The sequence below is a fragment of the Mchenga conophoros genome, linkage group LG23 (genome assembly GCF_057382185.1).
Source record: "Mchenga conophoros isolate Kocher_MC1m ecotype Shallow Benthic linkage group LG23, M_conophoros_male_GT1.1, whole genome shotgun sequence".
In the NCBI taxonomy this organism is placed as follows: Eukaryota; Metazoa; Chordata; class Actinopteri; order Cichliformes; family Cichlidae; genus Mchenga; species Mchenga conophoros.
In genome coordinates, this window is record NC_140547.1 from 31,453,470 (window position 1) to 31,480,237 (window position 26,768).

General features: G+C 41.5%; 1 protein-coding gene across 8 annotated transcripts in view; it reads left to right on the forward strand.

The window, feature by feature from the left end:
• LOC146547620 (dedicator of cytokinesis protein 9-like) overlaps positions 1-26,768 on the forward strand; it is a 67,214-nt gene that overhangs the window by 5,715 nt on the left and 34,731 nt on the right. For 3 of the 8 annotated variants that reach the window (XM_085264632.1, XM_085264637.1, XM_085264638.1), the window contains exons 2-5: positions 19,677-19,793; positions 22,747-22,836; positions 24,598-24,680; positions 26,632-26,701. In XM_085264632.1, the coding sequence (XP_085120758.1) occupies positions 19,677-19,793; positions 22,747-22,836; positions 24,598-24,680; positions 26,632-26,701 (360 nt within the window). Of the gene's footprint in view, positions 1-7,671; positions 8,112-17,079; positions 17,303-19,676; positions 19,794-22,746; positions 22,837-24,597; positions 24,681-26,631; positions 26,702-26,768 lie in introns of those variants that run through there. The other 5 variants (XM_085264630.1, XM_085264631.1, XM_085264633.1 and 2 more) reach the window with 3 other exon arrangements.

Genomic DNA, 26,768 nt, shown 5'->3' on the forward strand with positions numbered 1-26,768 from the left:
CTAACTCTGGCATACTGACACTGATGTTCATTAATCAGAATCAGAATCAGAATACTTTATTGATCCCTGGGGGAAATTATTTTTTGTTACAGTGCTCCATTTTAAACCAACATTAAGACAAGACAGACAATACGCTAACTAAGAATAGTACAATATATACATATATATACATACATACATACATAAGTCACTTATAAATAAATAGTTGGAAAAGAAACATGTGTAGCTGTAGCAGCAAACAGTGTGTTAAGTGGATGCGTTGTACAGGGAGATGGCCACAGGCAGGAATGATTTCCTGTGTCGTTCAGTGGTGCTTTTCGGTAATCTCAGTCTCTCACTGAACGAGCTCCTGTGACTGACCAACATGTCATGGAGTGGGTGGGAGGTGTTATCCAACATTGTCTTTATCTTGGACAGCATCCGCCTCTCCGACACCACCTTGAGGGAGTCCAGCTCCATCCCCACAACATTGCTGGCCTTACGGATCAGTTTATTAAGTCTGTTGGCATCTGCGACCCTCAGCCTGCTCCCCCAGCATGCAACAGCATAGAGGATCGCACTGGCCACAACAGACTCATAGAAAATCCTCAGCATTTTCTGGCAGATGTTGAAGGACCTCAGTCGCCTCAAAAAATAGAGACAACTCTGGCCCTTCCTGTAAAGTGCTGTGGTGTTTTTAGCCCAGTCCAGTTTATTGTCAATGTGTACTCCAAGGTATTTATAGTCCTCCACAATGTCAACACTGACCCCCTGGATTGAAACAGGGGTCAAGTGTTTCCTGGTCTTCCTGAAGTCCACGATCAGTTCCTTGGTCTTTGCCACGTTGAGCTGCAGATGATTCTGCTCACACCACGTGACAAAGGAGTCGACCACAGCCCGGTACTCTGTCTCATCATCCCTGCTGATGCATCCAACCACCGCAGAGTCATCAGAAAACTTCTGAAGATGGCAGGTCTCTGTGCAGTGGCTGAAGTCTGTGGTGTAGAGGGTGAAGAGGAAGGGGGAGAGGACAGTCCCCTGTGGTGCCCCTGTGTTGCTAATCACCTTGTCAGACACACACTGTGGGAGACGTACATATTGTGGTCTTCCTGTCAGGTAATCAACAATCCAGGACACCAGAGAAGCATCCACCTGCATCGCTGCTAACTTATCACCCAGGAGGGTCGGCCTGATGGTGTTGAAAGCACTGGAAAAGTCAAAAAACATGACCCTCACAGTGCTTGCCGGCTGGTCCAGATGGGTGTAGACACGATTGAGCAGGTAGATGATGGCGTCCTCTGTTCCGAGACGAGGCTGATAAGCGAACTGAAGGGGATCCAGATGTGGTCTTACTATGGGTCGCAGCTGGTCCAGGATGAGCCTTTCCAGGGTCTTCATGATGTGGGAGGTCAGTGCCACGGGCCTGTAATCCTGGGGGCCACTGGGACGAGGCGTCTTTGGTACAGGGACGAGGCATGATGTCTTCCACATCACCGGGACATGCAGACTCAGACTCAGCATAAACAGTTTATGAAAGACTCCACACAGCTGGGGGGCACAGGTCTTGAGGACAAGGGGACTCACTCCGTCTGGTCCAGCAGACTTGCCTGAGTGAAGTCTCCTCATTTGCATCTCAACCTGGTATTGAGTGAAGGTGATGGGTGGGGGAGGGGTGTCAGGAATCTCACAGGAGGCAACATGTGAAGAGAGAGGCTGGCACAGTGGTGTGGCTCTGGATTCCAGGCTGACTGCAGGTGAGGTTGTGGGGGTGGGAGCAGACACTGTGGTGTCGAATCTATTGAAAAACAGATTCAACTCGTTGGCTCTATTCTCACCTCCCTCAGCTCCCCTGCTGTTGGTTGGCCTGAATCCAGTGATGGTCTTCATGCCCCTCCACACCTCTCTCATGCTGTTCTGCTGGAGTTTCCACTCCAGCTTCCTCCTGTAATTGTCCTTAGCCTCTCTGATCTTGTCCTTTAGTAACACCTGGATCTTCCTCACCTCCTCTTTGTTGCCCCCTCTGAAAGCCCTCTTCTTGTTGTTGAGGAGGGCTTTGATGTCCTTAGTCACCCACGGCTTGTTATTTGGGTAACAATGAACAGTCTGAGCTGGAACAATGGAGTCGGTGCAGAAAGTTATGTAGCCTGTGATACACTCAGTAAGCCCATTGATGTCCTCGGCGTGAGGCTCACAGAGTGTTTCCCAGTCGGTCACCTCGAAACAGCCCTGTAGTTCCGCTATTGCCTCCTCTGACCACCTCCTAACAGTCCTGGTGGTCACAGGTTCCCTCCTCACAATTGGCACATAGCGGGGGGTGAGGTGAATCAGGTTATGATCTGACCTACCAAGTGGGGGGAGGGAGGAGGAGCTGTATGCATCCTTGACGTTAGCATACAGTAAGTCTAAAGTTTTCTCTCCCCTGGTGGGACAGTCCACATATTGTTTGAATGTTGGTAGTGTATTGTCCAGTGATACATGGTTGAAGTCACCCGAGATCACAATAAAGGCACTCGGGTGCTGAGTCTGTAGCCGAGCTATGGCAGAGTGGATAGTGTCACATGCAGCTGTGGGGTTAGCAGAGGGGGGAACATAGACAGCCACCAAGATGACGTGAGAGAATTCCCTGGGTAAATAATACGGCCTGAGTCCAACAGCACACAGTTCAGTGTCCGGGCAACAAATCCTTTCTTTGATTGTTATGTTGGCAGGGTTACACCACCGGTTGTTAACTAAAACAGCAAGCCCACCTCCTTTACGCTTACCGCTAGCGATGCTGTCCCTGTCCGCCCGAACAGTGTGGAAGCCTTCCACGGAAGCATTCTCATCGGGAATGTCCTGGTGCAGCCATGATTCGGTGAAACACATCAGGCTACACTCTCGGTATTCCACTGTCTATAAATACTTTCAAATAACCATCATGAAAAAAAAACCCAGTGGCTATTTCAATCAGCTGTGTAGTCACTTGTGTCTGCAAAAAATGGGCAGTGACCAGAAAATATTTTATCTGACCCAGATGACACAATTGCATATCCAGTTCTGTGGAGCATGTGCAAAAATAGGTTTTTGGTGTGGACAACATTCATGGCCTCTTTGGTTGCTTGAGGATCCTGACATGTGAAAGTTGGACAAAAAGCGATACAATTAGAAAACTTGAAGCCTACTTAGATTGAAACAAAAAACAGCAACAGTGTGCTAATTTTAAAGCTACTAAAAGTCTATCCGAACATGTTTGGTTTTTTTTTTTTTTTGAAATAAAAACGTTCTTCTGCAGGGTTCATGTGGACCCTGTTTCACTCTGTCAATACCTGCAGGCACTCAATACCCAAATCACAGTGGAGTGCATTCATTACTTTTAGCCTAAATTTAGGTCCATGATGAAACTTATGGCCTCTGTGCCTGAGATGAAGAGAGGAAGCACAGTAACACTCAAAGAACAATGGGAACATGATCTGAGCCCTTCACATTTCAATGAGACTGTCCTTGGACCCATAGCTGGACTGGTCATTGGGCATACTGGGAATCTGTCCGGTGGGCCGATGGTAATTTTTCGTTTTTATGCGCTGATTTTTTTTGTTGTTCTGTTTTTTCCCCGTAACGGTGTAAACAATGAAAGGTGGCGGATTGGCCAGATGCTGGCAGATGTGTAAAAATAACTCAATTGTTTGGTGGTGGCTATGGCGGAGCTTCCACAGATTCAGTAAAATTAGAAAGTGGTGGAGGCCAGCAGGTGGATGAGGGAAAGGGGAGGCAGCTGCTGCTACTTCAATCACGAAACTGATCAATGATCAGCTGATTGGCTTTTCTGTCACAAGTCCCGTCTGTCTTGTTTGTTTATCGCCCACTTTGCACCAGAAAGAGGAAACCAGTGGCAGCAGCACGTTTAAGCTTGATCAGCTGTTGTTAGAATTGATTTAATATTACTTTCTAGTATCAGCTGATGTTTGCTGGAGCCACAGCTGTAAAAGCTGCTGGTCTTGATATCGGTTTGGATATCTGGGAAACATGAAGATGAAACCAGGAGATGTCCTTACTGAATCATCAGAGCTGAACAGGTGATGGAGAAACAGGTTTACCTTTTAGGTGACATGAATTAGTTGAAGGGAAGTTATGAACTGTTTGAGAGACAAATAACACCAGTATCCTTTTTTACTTAGCTGACATCTGGTAACTGTGTAGGGGCGGCTCTAGCAAAGTTTTGCCAGGACGGCAGGTAGGGCATTAACAGGGAAAGGGGGCACAAAGAAATACTTTTCTTTCTTATTCTCATTTAAAACGTCTAGCAAATATCAGTTTTTAGTTATTTTGTTAGTTAGTTTTTTTGTTAGAAAAAATATTTTGCCCTGCCATGATGTTAATTGATGTGGTAAATAAATAGTTCATGAAAACATCACTAAATCTGTCATTTATTATTTTTAATATTCAGTAATGGTCATGTTTTACCTCTAGTCTTCTCTGTCTTAATGTCAGGTTTCCACCATGTGTTGTAGATAGTTTAGGAGGTTAACTCGACCAAGCAGTCTTTGGGTTTTGGCTAAGTACTGTTTAGAATACCAGAATAGGGAGTGTAGGTTTAAGTTTTAGAGTGATACATATATACCAACAAGACGGTGTACATCACTGTCACAACGACGTTTGTTTTCATTCAAAGGCTTTATGGTCCATCCATCCATCCATCCATCCATCCATCCATCTTCATCCGCTTTATCCGAGGCTGGGTCGCGGGGGCAGCAACCTAAGCAAAGACCTTTATGGTTTTTCCTATAATACCTGGTGGGCCGGTCTGTAGTCAAAATGCCTAGGCTGATTTTTTTGTCCCAGTCCAGCCCTGCTTGGACCCCTATAGGGTCCCTCTCCCCATAACCTCAACTAACTTAAAAGTACCTGTGTTTTATTGTTTGTATTCATTTAACAAGAGCCATATCATGGATGGATAATCATATAATATCCTTATTATTTTGTACCGTATTTACCATATTATCTTCCTGATTTTGCCTGTCAGCCTATAGTCTTACCCCATTAAAATGGAAAAATTCCATTCCTCTTTTCATCCTAGATGGTTAAGAGATGCTGTGTGTAATTGAACTGATTAAATCAAATCAAACCACATTAGTGAAACCATTCGTTTGCTTGCTCACACTGGGCAGTGTTACAGTGTTTGGGCAAAGCTTTTAGTGACCATATATCTGGAGCTTTTTTGTTGTTTTGTTTTGTTTCATAGAAAGCTTTTTCAGAATATATTCAGGTTAGAAGTGTCTCCTGGCTTTTTCCAGCAAGTTATCGGGGTTGTTGCACTGTTAGTATCAGCCTCTGGGAGGCAGCATTGGTCCATGTCTCCTGGCATTACAGGCTTCAAGTTACTTTAGAATAAAGACTTATTCAAGGATGTGCACATGAGAAAAGCATAATGTTTGCTTTGCTGACTGAGGGCGATTTTCCTATTTTTGTTTTGCAGTCTGCTTTACAACACATGGAAAAAGATCAAAAAGTATTTGTATTTATTGAAAGGGAAACTCAAATGAATATATACATGCAGGTTATTGTCCTTACTTCTAAAGGGAGCTTTCAAAAGTGAAAACAGAATGCCTGTTGCAAGTGATTTGAGAATTTAGTAGCAAAAATATCCTGCAGAATAGAGAATTAATGTCAACTGTGGAGCTCTGCTGTGCAGGTCTAAAGACCATTTTATCGTTTTTCAGTTCATTATTTTGTTTAGTTTTTGCTCTATAGCTTTATAGAATTTCATGCTCATAGATGTTATTTTCCACCACAGCTGACAGTTTTCAATTCAGTCTGAATGTATTTATATAGCAGGATTATAAAGCAGTGGAACAACGATCCCCTCACTGTGCTTGAAGTAGAAATGAAACAGTAAATGTATAAAGGCTGATTACACCATTGAGGCCGGCTCTCAAAAACTGACATAACTAACATAAACTAATGGAAATCTTACTAATAAGACAACCAATAACTACAATAACTGCTGTTACAGCAGTTATTTATTTAGGGAAAAAAGGGACACTAAAACTAAAAATCAGTTTAAGGGGGTCACATTTGTGCTGCCTCTGGCTGTAACAGTGGGTTGAACCAGCTTTCACCTGACTCAAACAGACTCTTCTCCACATAGCCCTTATTTTTAAAGTGCTTTACAAACACAAACATTATGGCTAACAGGTGGATTTTCTTGTGTCAGTGCAGTTAGCTAAACAACGTACAACCACTTACTGCTTCAGAAAGTAGACAGTATAGCCTTGATTTTAACATAAAAGTTATTGTTGCAGCACAAAAGTGGTCCCCTTAAACAGATTTTTTTAGTTTACTCTCTTTATATTCCCCTGAGTTATTGGTTCTGTTGCTAGTTTAAGTCTATTGACAGTGACCAACCAATCGGTGACGTAAGGTTCCATACTGACAGAAGATGGTGCTAAACACGTTTTTAAAACTTTAAGTACTTATTTCTTAAATCCAGCTTCACAGACAGAGTTACTTCTATGTCAGTTTTTGAGATGAGGCCTCAATGGTATAAATTAGCCTTTACCTTTACTTGAAGGTAGATCATTACCAGGACAACGCTGGCTTGTGAGATCCTAAGATTTCCAAGGTGTACAGTAGACCTAGAAACTCCTTTTGTAGGAATAAAGTTGAGGTTCCAGTAACTGACATTACTATATGAGATTCTCTGAAAAGTCTTAACTGTATGTGTGTATTTTTACAATTATCCTCATGCATACACTAGTTTAATAGAAAAAAAAATGATTGCAGTACACGTGAACTTATTTAAATAACTTCATTCAGTATCTTACTAGATACTGGGCAGAATTCAAACTTGTGACTCCCGCTTCAAAGGTGTGTACTCTTACTACTACACTATCCAGCTGCCATAAATAATTTGTGTCAGAAGTGGGATTCGAACCCATGTCTCCACAGGAGACTGTGACATCCTGACAATTATGTATATCTCCTATCAGAATCAGATGCGTTACCCAGGTGTTACCCATTGTGCTACATCATCCACTTAAAAGTAGGTGAGTATGTCAATCACTGATCAAATATTTATACCAGCAACCACAGAGAAGATGAAGAATATACATTTAAATTGCTGTAAATAAACACACCTGTATATTTTATAGCTTTTTCTATGACGCAGTAGGACAGCGACCAGTAAATAACAGTAAAAGTAATACCAGGCTTGTGTTAGTGACCATGTGACTGCCACACAAGATCAAGGGAAGTTAAGTCATTCCTTTTAAGACTAAATGACATCAAAGATTACTGCATCTGCTGTAATTCCAGTGTCAGTGGGGAAAAGAATATCAAGCGAGAGGGGGAAAGAGGAAGAGTAAAACGTTGTTTGCAGGAGGTGATTTATGTGTGGGTGAGTCTGTGTTTGCATTTTTGTTAGTAGTAGTCTGCTTGTACTGTTGACAAAGCATGCAGAGTCAGATAAATGACTAAGCTGCATGACTGTAGGTTGGGGGTGGGGGGCTGCTGAGAGAGCGAGAAGGAGTGGGTGGGGCGGGGTAGTGACAAGAATGAGTGAGATACGAGGTTGACAAAAGGGGGAAAGAGAAAGGGGAGAGAGAGGGAGAAGGAAAGAGCAACTGAGCATCCTCATCCCCCAGCAGAAGGAAGAGGAGGCTGTTAGTCAACGCCCTGCTCTGACTGAAAGAGCAGCTCAGCAGCCTCATGCCGTTCATCCCCACTGAGCAGCAAACAGAAGGATGCCACTCAGCAGCCTGACCCTTAGGCTGAGATTTGCTGGATTTGCTTTTCAAAATGGTGAATGTGTTTCAAATGGAATGATTGGGAATCCTTGTAAGCTACAGGGGATCATCTGATACCTGTCAGTTCATCTGCAACAGGACTTTGTGGGAAAGAGGTCAAGTTTGACAGACAAAGTTGGGGCTGCTGTATCTGTGTGTCGCAAAAATTCAGCTTTTCCTGCATGGTACCTGTGAGCATCTGGGAGCACCATGGGATGCACCACCAGCGTGGTTCTCTTGGAGGTGCTGCGTTCCATCCTTGAGAGAAATTGTGGCTACATCAAGGGGGAGGTGGAGCTGGTGGTTCTGGAGGAGCAAGTGGAAACATCAAGTCTAAGGGGATCTCAACTGTGGATTCCCACCAGCACACTGGTAACTACCACTAAATATTAGTCTTGTGTTTAGGTATATTTTCCAAGAAGTCAGTAACACAGTCAGCATATTAACCATCATCAAATAAAAAGCAAATTGATCATTAACTGCACTTAATACTTATTTATCAGTAACTAATAACAACACAATAATTAATGTTTACTAACTGGTTAATAACTGGCCAGCAAATAATCTGTCCAGTGTAGTTGGGTGAAAAATGTTTGATCTGCTGAATTTTAAGTTTGCTCACTTACAAAGGAATAAGCAGTCTATTTTTTATGATAGTTTCATTTTATTGGACAGGAACAGAATATCAACCAAAACCCTGAAAAAAAAACTCACATTACCAAAGAGCTCTCAAAGGATGTCAGGGACAAGATTATAGACAAGCACAAGGCTGGAATTCTGGAATTTGGCTACAAGACCATCAGAAAAAAAGTGTGATGAAAAGAACACAGCTGTTGGTGCAATTATTTGAAAATGGGAATGGAATCAAAATAGCCATCATTTGATGATCATGAGAAAGGTGGTGCATTAGCCCAAAACTATAACATTACTAAGTACCGGTACTAAGGATTAAGGACGACATCACTGCATTGAGAGGCCAGTGGATGCGGCCATTTACTGTGAAATCTTGGGCGAGAACTTCCGTTCCTCAACTAGGACACTGAAGATGGGTCATTGATGTGTCGTCCAGCATGATAATGACCCAAAACATACCACTAATGCAGTCTTTCTATAACAGAAGTCAAATATTCTCCAGAAAGTTCTTCCCGTATGTGTTGCAGAGGTTCCCATAAATGTGTGGCACTTGTAGGTTGCTTTGCTTTTACTCTTCTGTCCAGTTCATTCCAAACCATCTCGATGGGGTTTAAGTCTGGAGACTGTTTTTAAGCTTACCATCTTGTTCTTTTTTCCTGAGGTAATTCTGGCATAGCTCAGACTTATGTTTTGGGTTATTGTTTTGCTGTAGGATGAACCCCTGACCAACTAAGCGCATACCAGAGGGACCACCATTGCGTGGTGCTGCAGAATGCTGTGGTAGCCAGCAAAGATGGGCGCGTTACTGTAATCTGATTACTTTTTTCAAGTAACGAGTAAAGTAAGGGTTTACTATTGCAAAAACGGTAATTAGATTACCGTTACTTTCCCGTAGGAACGCTGCGTTACTAAAACCGTGATTTTTTGCGAGAATGTCTCACGACAGTGACGTAAGCGAGTGCGCCGTTAGTGACAACAGCTGTCTGCAGATCAACAATGGATCACATATCGATTGTGGGAGAGAGTATGAGCGTGCAGCGTTTAAAGCGTGGAAGTACTGACCTTACTTTGAGTTTGATTCCATAAAAAGTGACAAAAACATTAGCGTCCATTGTGCGTGGGAAGAAAACTTCTTTTTACAGCGAAAAAAACCCCTAAACTTCCAAGCAAGCACCGGGTGCGCCATGACGTAATGGGAAACTCACAGAGAAAGTCGCGGATTCTTCAACTGACCGCGGCACACCTGCACCAGGGTAAACCTCCGCCTACCGTAGTCCTGCTTTACAGGTGAAAATAGAGCAACAGCACCGCTGAGTCTTTGACTTTATTTATTTTCTGCTGTGTTTTACTTGCATCTATTTGAAAGAGTGAGTGTAAACACAAAAAATATTTTATTTTATGTGCTGGAATGTGCAGAAAATAGGTTTAAATGTTAAACTAATTTATTCAAGTCAGAGAATGTTGCATATAATAAAATTTTTGCTTGATGTATAAAGTTAAAAGATTAAAACTGATAAAACAAGTTTAAAAAAAAGAGACTTTTCCATTTGATTACATTTTGTATGATGGATTATGTAGAAAAAGTAGAATTGGGCTGAAAGATCTATCACTTTATCACCTCTTCAGGTTGTAAATCGTGTTTTTAAAAAGTAACTAAGTAACTAAGTAATTAATTACTTTTGAAAATAAGTAATCAGTAAAGTAACAGTAATTAGTTACTGATTACTTTTTTCAAGTAACTTGACCAACACTGGTAGCCAGGCTCTCCAGTGTATCCTTTGAAAACCACGGATCTTCATGTGATCACCCCAGCTAGTTGCAGGAGCATTGACTGAATACTTCTGTCCTTGGGACTTGGATAAAGCTGGGGTAGCCTACATACTGAGCATAGCTTAACCGCCCCGAAGTTGGTGTTAGCCTAACTTCAAGTCAGCAGACAACAGAACTATCTAGTTCAACTTGGCAGAGGTGTTTTAAGAGGGCAAGAACTGACAGATGACTGTGATGACAGGGGTGTATATGTGCAGGCAGGTCCCAGGTGTCATTGCAGATCCATCCATCCATCCATCCATCCATCCATCCATCCATCCATTTTCTTCCGCTTTATCCGGGGCCGGGTCGCGGGGGCAGCAGCCTAAGCAGAGAAGCCCAGACCTCCGTCTCCCTAGCCACCTCCTCTAGCTTATCCAGGGGAACACCAAGGTGTTCCCAGGCCAGCCGAGAGATATAATCTCTCCAGCGTGTCCTGGATCTGCCCCGGGGCCTCCTCCCGGTGGGACATGCTCGGAACACCTCACCCAGAAGGTGCCCAGGAGGCATCCTTGTCAGATGCCCGAACCACCTCAGCTGGCTCCTTTCGATGTGGAGGAGCAGCGGCTCTACTCTAAACCTCCCGGATTGCTGAACTTCTCACCCTATCTCTAAGGGAGAGGCCAGCCACCCTTCGGAGGAAGCTCATTTCTGCCGCTTATGTCCGCAATCTCGTTCTTTCGGTCACTACCCACAGCTTGTGGCCATAGGTGAGGGTAGGGACGTAGATCGACCGGTAAATTGAGAGCTTCGCTTTTACACTCAGCTCTCTCTTCACCATGACGGACCGGTGCAGGGTCTGCATCACTGCGGCCGCAGAACCAATCCATCTGTCGATCTCCGACTCCCTTCTCCCATCACTTGCGAACAAGACCCCGAGATACTTGAACTCCTCCACTTGTGGCAGGAACTCATCCCCGACCCGGAGTGGACACTCCACCCTTTTCCGGCTGAGAACCATGGCCTCAGATTTGGAGGTGCTGATCCTCATTCCCGCTACTTCATACTCAGCTGTGAACCGTTCCAGTGTGAGCTGGAGGCCATCACCCGATGAAGCCAACAGAACCACATCATCCGCGAAAAGCAGAGATCAGTTTCTGAGGCCACTGAAGTCATAGCCCTCCGCCACTTGGCTGCGCCTAGAAATCCTGTCCATAAAAATTATGAACAGAATTGGTGACAAAGAGCAGCCCTGGCAGAGCCCATCACCCACCGGGAACGAGTCCGACTTATTGCTGGCAATGCGAACCAAGCTCTTGCAACGGTTGTATAGGGATTGAATGGCCCGTAGCAATGGGCCAGACACCCCATACTCCCGTAGCATTTCCCACAGGACACCCCAAGGGACATGGTTGAATGCCTTCTCCAAGTCCACAAAACACATGTAGACTGGTTGGGCAAACTCCCATGTGCCCTCAAGTATCCTTGAGAGGATAAAGAGCTGGTCCAGTGTTTCGCGACTAGGACGAAAACCGCATTGTTCCTCCTGTATCTGAGGTTTGACTAGCAGACGAACTCTGGTTAGTCATTGCAGATCATCTGCATTACAAGCTTGAACAGATTTGTCTTCAGCCACAACATGCGGAGGCATTATATGCCATACTATGTGTTGTAACAAGTGAATTGACTGAAAGGACACCTAAGAGCTACATCTCAGACTCATTTATCATGCTAACTCAATTAGTATAGTCAATATTTATGTTCAATTAGAAGACGACTCAATAAAAAAATCAATAAATACAAACAGAAGCTGGAACTAAGAACTGAAGACTCAAAATACAAAGGAAATCTAATATATATAAATAATAGAATCAAAATATAAAAAATAACTAAAAACCAAACAGAGAATACCTTATAGTAAAAGAGAATTCAAATTCCAAAAAACTCAGAACACTGGGTCCCAGACCTAGGACCTGAAATAGTTTTGCAAGTTTGCACAATGTCCTCTGGACAGACAAGACCAATAATGCACAGTGCCACTTAAAGAAAAGCAAACAAAACATAACTGCACAAACATTGAGTCACATTAAGCCCAGCTTTAGTTTTCGTGTGATGCAGAATACCCAGCATCTTATTATTACCCCCTTATCTTATTAGGTTACAGATTGAAGACTGAATGAAACTCAGCTACTAGTTTAATTTAACCTCATTCTGAATTGTTGTTGACTGTTATAGACAGTGGCAAAATGTGTTTTAAATCTGTGTATGACATATAAGATCAGTCTGAAGGGGAAGTTTCACTTCTTTTCAGTCAACACCCTCACACTTTGACTCCCCAGGCTAACTGTAGCTCTCAAACATTATGTCAATCTGGCCTTATGCAATACTCCACAGACTCTTGTGATGTGCTGTGTCTTTATATGTATATGTTTGTGTGTGTGCACATGCACATGTGTGTGCGTGTATATATATTCCCCTCAGGAACTTTGTGAAAGGCTCACATGTCGTAATTGGTTCAAGCTGAATAAAAGCAAGTGGAGACTATCCCACTCCACTTCCTCCTCCTCTGCTTTTTCTATGATTTTTTTTTTTTTTTTACAGGCTTTTACGGAGATGGGCCTATAAACTGATTTGCAATCCCTTCAAACACACATTCAGAGCCAAAGTCACTTGTGGTGTGACTGTTATGGTATCCGTGATACCCTGTGGAAGTGTATGAGAGTGCTCCAGAGATGTGGGTGAATGAAGCAGAATGACCTCAGTGCAGCCAGTCTATTGACAAGGGGCTGATTATTATACTGAGCTGGCGTCACCGTCACTGCAGCCTCCGTAGGATGACAGGGACACAGCAGTCAGCAGTGCATAAGACCAAAGGACAGCCAAGTCTCTAACATGCATTAGATTCAGTGTACAGTAAATGTTTTACCTCAAACTCTCCTGTTGAAGACAGTTGTTTTGCCCATTTTACTTCACCTAAGCTTTGAGGTTTAAAGGGAAACATCAGAATCCAGTGTTTTCAATATATTGTTTATTTTAAAGGCTTTCACATGCATTGCCTGTTTTGCTACCTCTTTTTGTCTTTTTGTTATCAGTACAGCTGCTTTTTAAAAAGTCGCCTGCTAGGTGGGCTTTCAGGTCACTCTATATTACAGTTTCTGCAGCTTTTGTGGTAGGAACCTACCTACTTTCCACTGCGACTGTCTTTCTGTTTGTCTGTCTTCATAGATATTTCATTGTGTCTTCATACGTGAATGAAAATAACTTGCAAAGCATTGTAAGCCAAAAGTTTTGTTCCCACTCAGTTCATAAAGTTTCTGTTTTCATAGTCAAGCTTGCCAAGTCCTTGTTTAGAGTGTTGACATGCTAGCATTTGGTAATAGAAATATCAGTAGTTTATAAATAAACTCAAATATTCAAGTTTAGTATTATAAATGTGTCCAATTTATGGTGGTAAGTTTTTAGGATTTGAGGCAGCTCAATGCTTGCTTACAACAAACCAGCCGTTAACCAGACCCTTGTTCACATCTTTTTGAGTTACGGTAAAGTAGATGTTAAATATTCTTAGCATTTCTTCAGTGGGAGTGCAAGTGACTTCAAACATACGGTTCCCATAAACTTACAGGAGCAGCCTCACAAGAAACAATGCAGCTAGCTTAGCAGCGTCATACCAGAATGTCACCAGTCTTCTCCCTGGTGGTATTGGGGAAAATTACTACGTGTGCAAAAATTGGTGTATCCGGTCGTTAAGTGATGACGTGACAAATCCTACTTCTGGGCCTAAAGTAGTCTGCGTTTAATATGGCTTTTGTGTTGTTAACATGTTTAATGTTTTGTATTTTCTTCTATTTAATCTCAAAAAGCTCCTAAAACAGTCAGTGATCACTGTTGACCTCCCTCGGCTTTTATTACCGCTAATCATTTATTTAAGATCAGTTTTTAAAACCTTAGGCTGTAACTACAGCCCAGCCCATGCAGCAGTATATGAATGACTAACCTCGTATTGTGGATGGATTATCTCAGTTGTTCTCCTGGCTGAAGTTTGGTCCTTTTACAGCATCCTGCCATGCGATTACATTTGTACCTGACCACGAGAATACTCACGTTAACTTTTATCGAGTGGAAAAAAAGTTAGCTTGTTTATATTATGCTAACATAGCTGTGTCGCTAGCGATCACGTAGCACATCATTATATACCAGCTAGTCCAACTTCAGTAACCCTGCAAACGTCACTGCTGTTTTCTGTCTTCATTTATGTTGGAAGTGATAACAGAGCTGTACGTTTTAATTTGTTTCCAAAACTCCGCAGTCAGGGCATGCTATATTGTGTTTAGATAGAAGCTAGCGAGCTAACTTCCTGCTAACTTCTAACGCCGTTAAATGTCATAAATTCCGTTTTCATGGATGCCTGGATGTTAAACTCAATTGTTACACCTGGTAGAGCAGAACACTGATCATTATTAAAGATGAAAGACAGTTTTTCAACTCTCAGAAATGCCATAGTGATCGTTTGATATATGGACCTGCAGCGGAGTTTAGGCCCAGACACAGCTAGTGACGTCAGACTTAACGACAGGATTCATTGAAAGCTGTCTGGCAGGTGTAATAAAAGTTTAGAAAAACTCTTTACAGCCCAAGTTGTTCGTAGTGTATTTAAAAGTAGAATGGGAGGCAGAGCCTTCAGTTTTCAGGCCCCTCTTCTGTGGAACCAGCTTCCGGTTTGGATTCGGGAGACAGACACTATCTCTGCTTTTAAGATTAGGTTTCACACTTTCCTTTTCGCTAAAGCTTATAGTTAGGGCTGGATCAGGTGACCCTGAATCCTCCCTTAGTTATGCTGCAGTAGGTGTAGGCTGCTGGGGGATTCCTATGATGCATTGAGTATTTCTTCTTCAGTCACCTTTCTCACTCACTATGTGTTAATAGACCTCTCTGCATTGAGTCATACTTGTTATTAATCTCTGTCTCTCTTCCACAGCATGTCTTTTATCCTGTCTTCCTTCTCTCTCCCCAACCGGTCGCAACAGATGGCCACCCCTCCCTGAGCCTGGTTCTGCCGGAGGTTTCTTCCTGTTAAAAGGGAGTTTTTCCTTCCCACTGTTGCCAAAGTGCTTGCTCATAAGGGGTCATATGATTGTTGGGTTTTTCTCTGTATCTATGAAGCGCCTTGAGGCGACTTATGTTGTGATTTGGCGCTATATAAATAAAATTGAATTGAATTGAATTGAAAATGCCTTACAATATAAAGCACCTTGAGGCGACTGTTTTTGTGATGTGGCGCTGTATACATAAAATTGAATTGAAAGTTACCCTCCCTATATTTCTGCACAACCACCCTAATTGATATAAACCAGTGTATGAACCACATTTGACTAAAATCCTTCCAGCAGTTACTTGCTCTTTTACTGATGGTTTTGCTGGACCATAATGAAGCTCTTCTGCACCACACCTTATTGAATAATAAATGGTGCACTTTTCCGTTGTTTTTAGAGGAAATAATTTCTCTGCATGCTACATTTCAGCAAGTCTCTTTGAAGCTTGTACAGTTAAAAGAAGTTGTGCAAATGATCAAAGGAAACTGCGGCACAAAAAAGTCTCACACGCTCACACAACTCACACACGCTTGCCTGCCTGTGTGCTACATTTTATTAGGAGCGATGGATCTGAAACTGCAGTGGAGCAATGATGGCCTTTGAAGTCATTCTGACCCATAGCATGTCATCTCCACGCTGTGATGTCCCACCTCCCCCTCTTACAGTCTGTGTGCACTAGGGAGCCATAAATTTACACCTCATGGAGATAATTGGATGAGTTATTAACTGTGTGTGTGTGACTCAGTAAGACTCCATGGCTCATAAACGGCAGTGTGTTTTGGAGTTGTGTGAATTATAGCTTAATGGAGAAAAGAAAGCCTCCAAAATAAAGGATTTGCATAAATTTAGCACAAGTAATTCCTCACTGAAAACTTTAAATGTCATCTTTCTGAAACACAGCCTTCGATGGAAAACGGAGCTGAGCTGAGGCGCCTCTGTTGCTTAAAGATTAAAGGCAAGTGGTTGTCCTCAGAGAGAGTGATGACTGTATGGATAAGCAAGAGGCAACTCAAAGTGTTCCTGAAGCAGCAGGAGAGCGTGTGCTGTATCTGAGACCCGGATAAGGGGGAAGTGTGTTTTTAGTAGACCCTGCTGTGGGTGCCTGCTGCAGTGGATACAGCACAAGAACAGTTCAAAGCAGAGCAAAACAGCAACGGGGAGTAGAACTTTCTCAATGCAGACTGTTGAAATACTGTAACTGTGACCATTGGCCATGTTTTCATATCAACAGTAGCTTTAGTGTTTTGGAACCAATGTAGGATCCATCTGTAAAACTAAAGCTTGTAGCTTTTATGTGTTCACATCATGAACAAAGTAATTCAGATGCCTCCTTTGAGGTGTTGATCAACCAAACAAATGACAAGCCAACTTTATTTTCTGGCATTTCAAATATGAACCTCAATGACCTCAGTATTATTGAAGTGCACTACAGTATAAGAAGGACAAACAATTTAGAGTAAATGGTAAGGTCTATAAAGTAATGGTTTGCTGTACAATGCATTTTGATAGCATTGTCTTTTGAGATGAGTGTTTAGGTATTTACTACACCTTATTTTAAAGAGTTAGCCTTTTAAGTGTGTTCGAAATGAAAGTAAGTATAGTATATCTGAGTTATTGCATCTTTTTTCCTACCTTTTTAGGTGGGTTCAGTTTTCAGCTTAGTAGTAGGTGGGGCCGGCGAGTATTTGTGCCTCTTCCGAATGTTTAATGGGGATGTGATTATATTCCCCTCCTACTCACACAAATCACATACTGTACATACAAATGCACACACACACACACGCATACACACACAGCTGTGAGCCCCTCCCACCCTCACAGACTGGAATAGAGAACGGGAGAGAGAAGCTTGACGGTTGCGACTGAGTATAGAGGGAATGTCACTGGACCCTGGCAACACTCTCACAGACTAAAGGCAGTAGCCCAGTGACAGAATCGTCCATCTGGCTATAGGCACAGACAAGACTGATCGCCATGCAGGGACGGGCAGCAAAAACACCCAGAAAGGAGATGGTGATAGAGTCTCCACAGCAGTACAAGAGCCTGGCTGAGATTGAGGCAGAGGTGGAGGCAGGGTCACAGGGGGCAACGGTGAGTTGTACTTATGCCATATTTCAGAAATAAATCACAAGTTGTTTTTTTTAAATCTGGAAATTTCTTGCTAAATGGAAGAGATGTGATTGTTACCTTTTAGTGCATAGATTCTTTTTAACAGCTACTTTGAAGATCTTTTTAAAGGCATTTGAAGGAAATTGGAAATAGTAGGTCACACCTCTCCAGAGGGTTGAATGTCAATCTTTTTTAGGATATGAAGCACTTGTGAGTCCTTTTTTTCATGAACTGTTCCTGTGCCTTAGCGAGTTTGAGAAGTTAAATGCAGAGTTGATAGAGAGCTCATTTGTTGAAGAAAATAGTAAAAAGCACCATAGCCTGGGAATGAATTACTTGAAAGTCACACAGTTCACAGCCGCTTGCTGTTATCTTCGATCTCACTGGCAAACATTCAGTTGGAAATTTGAACTGAAGTTTTTTTGCTTGTCATGCTCTTATAGATCCAAGGGACTAAGAGCTATTTGCACTGTATCATCAAAAGTATTGGTTGGATGAATGTAAATGTAATTCTGTGAGCAGACATTTGTTTATTTTTCTAATGTATTCACTGGATTCAGAGGCTTATCCAAATAGTTTGAATCATGTGTACTTCTAGTGGTCACTTTGAAACCAGAAATCTCAGTTTAGTTTTACAGCTATTAGTGACAGGTCAACACTCAACTGAGCAGTTTAGGAACTGAAATGATGTTGAATCAGTTCCTAACTACTGTCAATACTAGTTTAATCCATACTAAAGCAGGTGCATAGCTATGCTGGGCAGTCAGTGTTTTTGTCAAATACGGATGGATAAAAAAAATTCTGAATGAATCAGTCGAAAAATGACAAATGCAGATCCTTCCACACTGGTAAACTGCATTTTACAATTTAGCACTTAACATCCAGTCGTGCTCTGAGCAGACAGTTGTGTCTAATTTTGTGTCAAGAGGGTAAGAGGAAAACTCTTGATAGAGGTCTTATTGTTGGGGCGCAGATGGCAAGAGGCCAATGGCTTCGGTCACAAAGGCTGTGTGTGACTTGCGTTGGTCTGGTTGATGGTCAGGTTGATAACTTTATCAGTGATTTTGGAGCTAACACAGTTGGGTGGATCTACTTAACATCTTTTTTTAAGTAAATCCAAAAAAACTAGGTGCTGTTACTTGGTGCTATTTAAATAACATTGTGCTGAACTGAATTATGACCATTAAGAACAGAGGCGAAGGAGAGAGTGCGGCAAGGGTGGAGTGGGTGGAGATGAGTGTTGGTGTGTGATCTGTGACATTAAGGATAGCAACAAGAGTGAAAGAGCAGGTTTAAAAGACTGAAGTGTGGTTTGATGGAGGTGGCAAAGTAGTAAATACTCTGCATATGTGAAACATCAGCACTTTAGCTTTATTACAGTGAGTATGTTCATACATTGATGTTAGAATTTGTGTTAAATCTGCAAACTTAGCCTTTTCTTCTTTTTTGCACACAAGGCATAACTTTTTTTCACTGAGGTGTCTGTTAGTGACTTTGCTTGGAAAACCCCTTCTTTTCTTCATTCTCATGTTTTACTTCACAATACTTGGCAGGTATCCTAGTAAAATGGAGTTTAAAAACAAAGGCAAACCTATAGTTTTAAGCTTCAGTTCCCACACAGAAAACATAGTATAGCTACTTAATCTAGCTACAAGGGCTGAAACTGCAAAAGGGCACTCAAATACATTTTTGACCTTAATGTGTAGAGAAATGTAGCTGTTCAGAACAGCTATTTCCTTGTAATTAACTGGTTCTGTAAACACAGAACTGTGTCTTGGTTTAGTCTAATATCCACATCCACAGAGATGGCGTGTATCACTGGTGAACATCAGACTTTGTGAGGGAGGACATGTGGGGGGGAACCCCTTGGGTCTTTTCTGTGGTATGTTACAGCTGATGTCTGCAGTGACAATACAGCATGGTCTACTTCTAAGTTAAAACTCCTGGTCAGGGTGTATCTTCCTCCTGTTGAGGTTTTAAATCTGAGCTCAGCCCACTGTGACTGGTACAGTGACACACACACACACACACACACACACACACACACACACACACACACACACACACACACACACACACACCAGTGTCTCCTACCGTAACCCACATTCACTGCCATCTCTGTTTCTGTTTCTACATCTGTAGCTTTCAATCAGTAATGCTGTGAAAGGACAATGGCAACTTGTTGTCCATGCACTGTGACAGATTTCCTTTTGTAACTTATCTCACAACCCGTGCAATAATAATACCCTTGACAACTCTACAGTAAAAGACTGCCATTAAGGTTGTGCGCTTATGCTGTAAATGACTACGACAAAAATGTGAAGAGCTGGATTAATTCAGTCATCTGTTCCTTCAGGTAAAGCCAAAGATCATTGAGCCTCTGGATTATGAGAATGTGCTCCTACAGAGGAAAACTGAGATCATCAGTGATGTTCTCAGAGACATGCTGCAGTTCCCCACAGACGACTTCCAGGTAAGAAAAGTGAGAGTTCTGAAAGCCATGCTGCACTACCTTTTAGGGAAATGTAGAGAATCCATAACTGTGAGCTGGTAAACCAAGTACAAAGAAGTATAGTAAGTATGTATAAACAAGTATGTGTCATACATTGGATTTTTACTGTATTGTGTACACTGTCTGTACAGCATCTACATCTGCTGCTTCCATTCAAAAGAGCTTAAAGAATGCATCAACATGACATCACAGTAGTGCTGAGATTGATGTTAGATTGGCCTGTTCCCACTTTTGGAACAAGTCATGCTCAAATAATTGCCACTTGTCAATCAGTCTCCTTGGCAATAAACCAAACTTTATTCTTTTCTTACTGCACAATAAATTTGACAAAAACACCAAACCAACAAAGAAGAGATGAAAACAAACACAACCATGGGGCACACTACTGTGCTGGACTCAAACCCACATATACTCTCCTGCTGGATTAATGTGGCTTAATCCATGGCTAAAATGAATCTCTAACAGAGACACCATTTCTTCCTATTTGAATAAATTTGGGTAAAATGTATAGTAATTAATTACATGAAAAAGACATTTTATGAGCAGTTTTGTACAGGCTCACTGTCTCATGTCAATGCCACATACAGTAAAAAAAAATAAATTAATTAAAAATTCATAGCAACAATAGTATGTGGTGGGAAATCTACAGTCTACAACTCCCCTCTGGACTCTTTCGTAATCAGTAGATGATGGGTGGGTTTCATTACAAGGCCGTCTGCAGTGTATAGTGATTAGTGAATGTGTGTGTGTGTGTGTGTTTTCATGGTCTCGCCCAGTATGTCCATCTAACCTGCCATATGTTTTACATCACTGGGCCCATAGAGAAGGGAGGGAGCTAGCCAGACATGTGGGTGTAGCATGTGCACGTGCTGCACAGATTAACACATATGAGCACACGCCCACGTTCACATTTATCAGCCTGCTAAGAATGCTGGTCTGTATCTCTGCATGCACATACGAGCAGAATACGGTAATGCCTGTATTTTAAAAACAACAAAATTAAATGGGATTACGTGAAAATGGTACTTTCATGGGCAGTTTTGCAGATCTCCAACTGTCACCTTACTGGTACCTTCAGTTTCCAAAGAAGAAGGTTGACCTCAGGAGACTCTCTTCTTACCCTTTACCACTCTGGCCTCTGTGATCTCTATGCCCTATAAGTATTTAAATTTTGTCTGTCCTCCTGCATTAGTGCTGTGGGAACACACGCCTTTGGTCTGGTGGAAGTCATCAAAGCCCTGTTTTAATGACTGTGAAAGGAATGATGTTAACTGGCTGCCAGCAGTTCCTGCTCACAGTCAAAAATGTAAATTTAGCCACCTTTAAAGAGCAACTTGTCCTTTATGCTTGTCTATACATTATGGATGTTACAGCAGCAGATGGATATTTTGGGAACTATATTTATAATATTTCTCTGTATTAATATACTGTATTGTCTTTCCAAATCATATATAATCCATTAATAAATCCATAGAGAGAGAGTAGAGTCATAGAGGAAATGAAGCTGAACAGTTGAAATATCAGTCTAAATAATCTGAATTTTCCACATTATAAATATAAGAACTATATTGGACCTTTATGCAGGATTACACACAGGAAGATTCAAGTGAGCCCAGTTTATCTATTGGCATACCTTTGATGGCTGATGTGAACGTGAGCTGGTCAGACATGCTTGCTAATGGAGGAATGAAGAAACTAGGTCATTGTGCCACAGCTGCATACTCATCTTTGTGGTTTGAGCAGAAAAACAGAAGACTAAGTGGTAGCACAACCTCCAGTAGCTTGAAAGTCTTGCCAGTCTTTTTCTGGCCTGAGGTGCTTTTTGCTCCTTTGCTTTGGATTATCACTCGTCATCTGTGTCTGGATGTCTCACTCTAATAAGGCTGGCAAAGATGAATTAGGTTGGAGTAACGTTTGGCTGCCATAAATCCTCTGTAGCAGAGGATTTCTCTGAGTAATCATTATGATTCCTTTCACTTCATTATTAAAATGCATTTTTAATATTGTCCAAGTTTACCAAGCTACTTTCAGCTGCTCCCTTATTCACAAGGGGTCAGCATAATGGCTAGCTCAGCACATTTCATTTGGCACTCTTTTACACCGGATGCCCTTCCTGACACAGCCCCCCTGAGGGATTGGATGATCTGATATCCTCGTGTTGGTGTTGTTCCCAGACCATCATGAAAATGTTGTTCCAGGTTCAACATTGCAAGTGACCAATCACATTGTTGTGACGTTATTCCAAGCCATTCGTGCATTTATGAAATTCCAATGTTGCAAGGACAATATCAATTCTGCTTACTGTTTATTAAAGGGTTACGGTTAGGGTTAGGGTTAGGGTCAGGGTCTGTTGATCGGCGGACAGAGGCGGTTTCACGCAGCTTAAGTACAGTTTTTTGTTTTACGCCAGTTTTTCCCGAAGTCGCAAAACTATGACGTCACAAAATTCTGATTGGTCACTTGCAATGTTGATCCTGGAACAGCATTTAGTATGATGATCTGGGAACAACACCAACACAAGGATATCAGATCAACCTGAGGGATTTGTGTCTCCTCTGTGGATCAAACCGGGGATGCTCACTTGTTAGGGAAATGTGTAAACCAATACACAGTGGAGCCACAATGAAGTATAATACGATCATCCATATGAAATAAAAAAATCACAGAGGCATAGGAAGTAGCTGCCACTATGCTGTAGGGTAACTGAGCACAGCAGTGAACCTTCTTGGCTCTAAGGAGGCCAGAATGTTGCCTACCTTCTTTTGAAAAAGAGTACAAAGAGAAGCCCCCAATAGGGATCAATAGTTCAATAGTTCAAACAAGAGTAAAGTGAATTTTTGGTCTTATAAAAACCTAAACCTAGATATGCTGTGCCAACCTCATTTTCAGGCCTGCCTTCTGTGTCTCCCCTCAGATCTCCACCCTGCAGCGCCAGGGCCGGACTCTGTTTTCCACTGTGCCAGAGACTGCAGAGAAAGAAGCTCACTCACTGTTTGTCCAAGAGGTAAAACTAATACATATCTGGATGCAAGCCTGCTTTGTCCGTTATTTATCACTCAACCGCACCACCATGATTTCACCTTTCAGCCAAAAGTAGGCATCCAGATTGTGTATCTGGATTTCACTCTTTGAAGACTCATCAAAGGGGGCTTGTATTTTCAGATACAAATCCATGCAGGGACATACTCTGATTTGTTTGTGGCAGGTTGGCAACGAGAGAGCTAATTATATTTCAGTCAAATCTAAGTGAAAAAGACAAATGTTATCTGACCACTAGAAACAAGTCATACCATGTGTGCTGGAATTTTTTTCTGCTCCCCTTCAGATGAACTTCCATTCATGTTCCCCGCCCTTACATGCTTGCTAACAGTCCAGTAGATTGGCCACAGATGGAGCCTATAGTTCATTGGTGGTTCATGTAGTTTCAGAAGAGCTGTGTGTTGAGATTGGTTTGGGTGCAGCCTGATAGAGCCTGATAGGTGATATTCCCCCACAGCTGCAGCCAAGAGTGAAATCATAAGTACATCTGGAGCAGCTGTGCTCCTTACACATGGGATGTTTTGTTTCATAATTTGTTATTCTACATTTTAATGACCCCCTTTTCCCTCACATTTTGTGAACACAGAACTGATGAGCACACATTGAAATAATAAAGCTATGTTTAAACTGCTCTTTACCTCAAAAACATGTTCTTTTATGCTTTGTTATCTTGAATAGCTGTTTTTTTTATTGAATCATGTTCTTTTTCTGCATATTAACTATAAACTTGTATAACAGTGTTTTAATTAAAACATTCAAGTGCTCTGAAAGGATTCATTCTTTAAGTTTACTTTGAATGATTTGATTCTCTGCTAAAATTCTAGGTTTGCTCATTTGAAAAGAAACAAAATGTCGTTGAGTGAAATAAGTATTTAATTCCCCACAACCCAGCCACAGATTGGCTGTGGAACACAGATTACAACCAATCAGTCACACAACACTTGTTGTGTGACTGATTGGTTGTAATCTGTGTTAAAGTATAAAGGAGGGATCTTCTTCCACCAAGGCAGATACCTCGCTGGGTTACTTTTAGGGGAATAGCTGTACTTTAAAAGTTTGTAATGCAGTAAACAGAGGTCAGATGTTATTTGGATGCAAACTATAATGTGATATTTAGAAATACCATATCTCAGTATTGTTTCATAAATGTAGCCAGAGGTAGGGGTGAATTAGTTTTGAGGATCCAAATGTAGGACTCATAGGCAGTCATAAATAAACTTTTAATGCTGATTAGCAATGGGTGTACAAAGTCCAGGAATAAAATGAGGACAAACCAGCAAGTCCAAGTTCGGAAATCATTGGAATAACAATATAAGTAATACTTTGCTACAAGAACACGTAGCAATACAGACGACCCAAGACAGGACAAAGGAAGATACACAAGAAGTGATGAGGGGAGAGGAACCAGGTGATTACTATACTGACTCCTTTTAATCATTGAATGGCCCAAAATCAAAGATATTCCATTTATAAATAGTAAAGTAAGACATTTAGTAAACTAGAGATAATATTTAGTTAGTAAATAACAGAAGAGTGAACAAAGCGTGCATCTGCTGACGCTCCTGCATCAACAGGGCCATCTATTCCCAATTAAAACTAATTTTTGTAATGTTGTTAAACATCTCCATACTTTTCCTAGATTATTTTTTTAATAAATCTAATTACACATCTGTATATGCTTTGTTAAAGAGACCCCTCACCACCTCTTTATTTCATGTACCTGCAGTGTATCACGACCTACAAGTCTGACTGGCACGTGGTCAACTACAAGTATGAGGAGTATGCTGGAGACTTCCGCCAGCTTCCGAAGTGAGTATGCCGGAAGGCTTCTGCTAACAGGTCCATCAGACTGCACGCTCTCAACAGTCTATCAATGCTGCATTCATGTAGCCAATGATAGTGTTACTGACTCTGTTTCAAACACTACAGTGAAATTAATAAAGACAGTATGTAAGTGTTGCTGGTAGAAGGGCACTCCACCACATCTGTTTTTATCATTCTCAGCAAGTCTTGTAAAAGCATGTTGCCTTTATAAGTCTGATTTGTCTTAAGCACACTGCTGTTAGAACAAATCATCTATATACAAATAGCAGATTAGCAAAATTTGTTTAGCTCATCACACTTTGTGTGTGTGTGCCACTTGTTTTGCACATATTCAACTCTGTATATTTTATATATTTTATTATTATTATTATTATTATTATTATTATTATTATTATTATTATTTTTACTATTTACTATTTAATTTGTAAAAATGTGTATACACACACACACACACACACACACGTAGGAAAATATTTAGTATACACATCCAGAAATGAATACACTATTATATATTGTACATATATTTATTAGTTTCAGGTTGGCCATTCTTGTATTTTGCTCGTTTGTGTTGTTGTGTTTGCACATCTCCGTTGCTTGTGGGGCTCGCACACAAGAATTTCACTCGCATGTGCTGTGCCAGTGTGCCTGCACATGTGATGTGACAATAAAAGTGATTTGATTTGATTTGATTTGATTTGCATATATATTCTTACTGTACTGCTTGCCCTATGGTTCTAAAAGCCTCCACAACATATTGTAAATCTCACTGTGTTCAGTGGCACTGCCCTTTGTGTACAAGTCCCAAAGTGTGAACTGGTGCCTCCTGGTGGCACATTACATTATTCTGTAATAACAGAATTTCAGTTTGAAATTGAAGTTACATATTTATAAAAAAAAAAAATCATTTATTTATATTTAAATAAAATGGGAAATACCTGCAACCGGTCGAGGTTGAATAAAATATTTAGGATATACATTTCTTTCTTGTATTTTGGTTAGAGTGAAGATTTAAGATTGGGTGGCCCTATGAGATTTGGGAATGGCTATTTCAATCAAACGCTGGATTCTCTTTTGGTGGTTCTAAGCTCCACAGTAAAAATAGAACACTTTCGATGTTTTCCTACCAAGGAAAAGTAGAACTATTCTTGGATAGCTGTTGCCCAATGGCATCATAACAAAAAGAAAATACCACAATGCATATGTGCCCTTGGATGAGCCTTTACTTCACAAAAGAAATGAGTATTACAGATGTATGTCATGGTTAAGACATTGCAGAGTAACAGCAAGCTGGTTTTGGCACTGTTTATAGTTCTAGTTCCCCAGAGCCACTGGTGTTTGAGCTAGAGTAGAGAAACAGCTGCCGATTTCATCAACATCTTGCTAGAAGAATTACCTTACAAGATGTGGCTGAAGTGGTAGTGAGGTTATCAATGTGCTGTGGGGATAAAGGTTAGTATAGTTCATTAAAACTAAACTAAAGAGTTAAACATTCATTGAGTGTTTAACTTCAAACTTAATAGTCTCAGAGTTGTAAAGTAAAATAAAGTGTAAAGTGTGCGTGTTAGTCCCCATAGGGAAATAGTTCCTCTGCATTTAACCCATTCACCCAGTGAAGCAGTGGGCAGCCACCAGTGCAGCGCCCGGGGAGCAGTGTGTAGGGACGGCACCTTGCTCAGGGGTACCTCAGGGTAGCCGTTCAGTGGAGTCGAACCCCCGACCTTCCGATCATGGGGCCACCACTCTACCTACTGAGCTATCCCTGCCCTTGATTAATGAAAACATTCTTGGCAAATGCTTTCGCTTTCGTCCGTCTTGCGCCGGTCCAAGAATTTGCCCCAAACATATGTAAGAGTTCTTACATATGTTTGTGAGATGGTTTAACATGAAATTGAATTAAGTGAGCCAAGGCTGAATTATCTTTTCCCAAACTTTTCAGTAAGGTATTGAGACCTGAAAAACTGGTGGCTCATGTGTTTGAGGTGGATGAAGATGTGGAAAAAGATGAGGTAAGATGACTAATTCCAGACTCGTCTTCAGCTGCTTGTTCCCATAGTTTCTTTGTGATCCACTTCT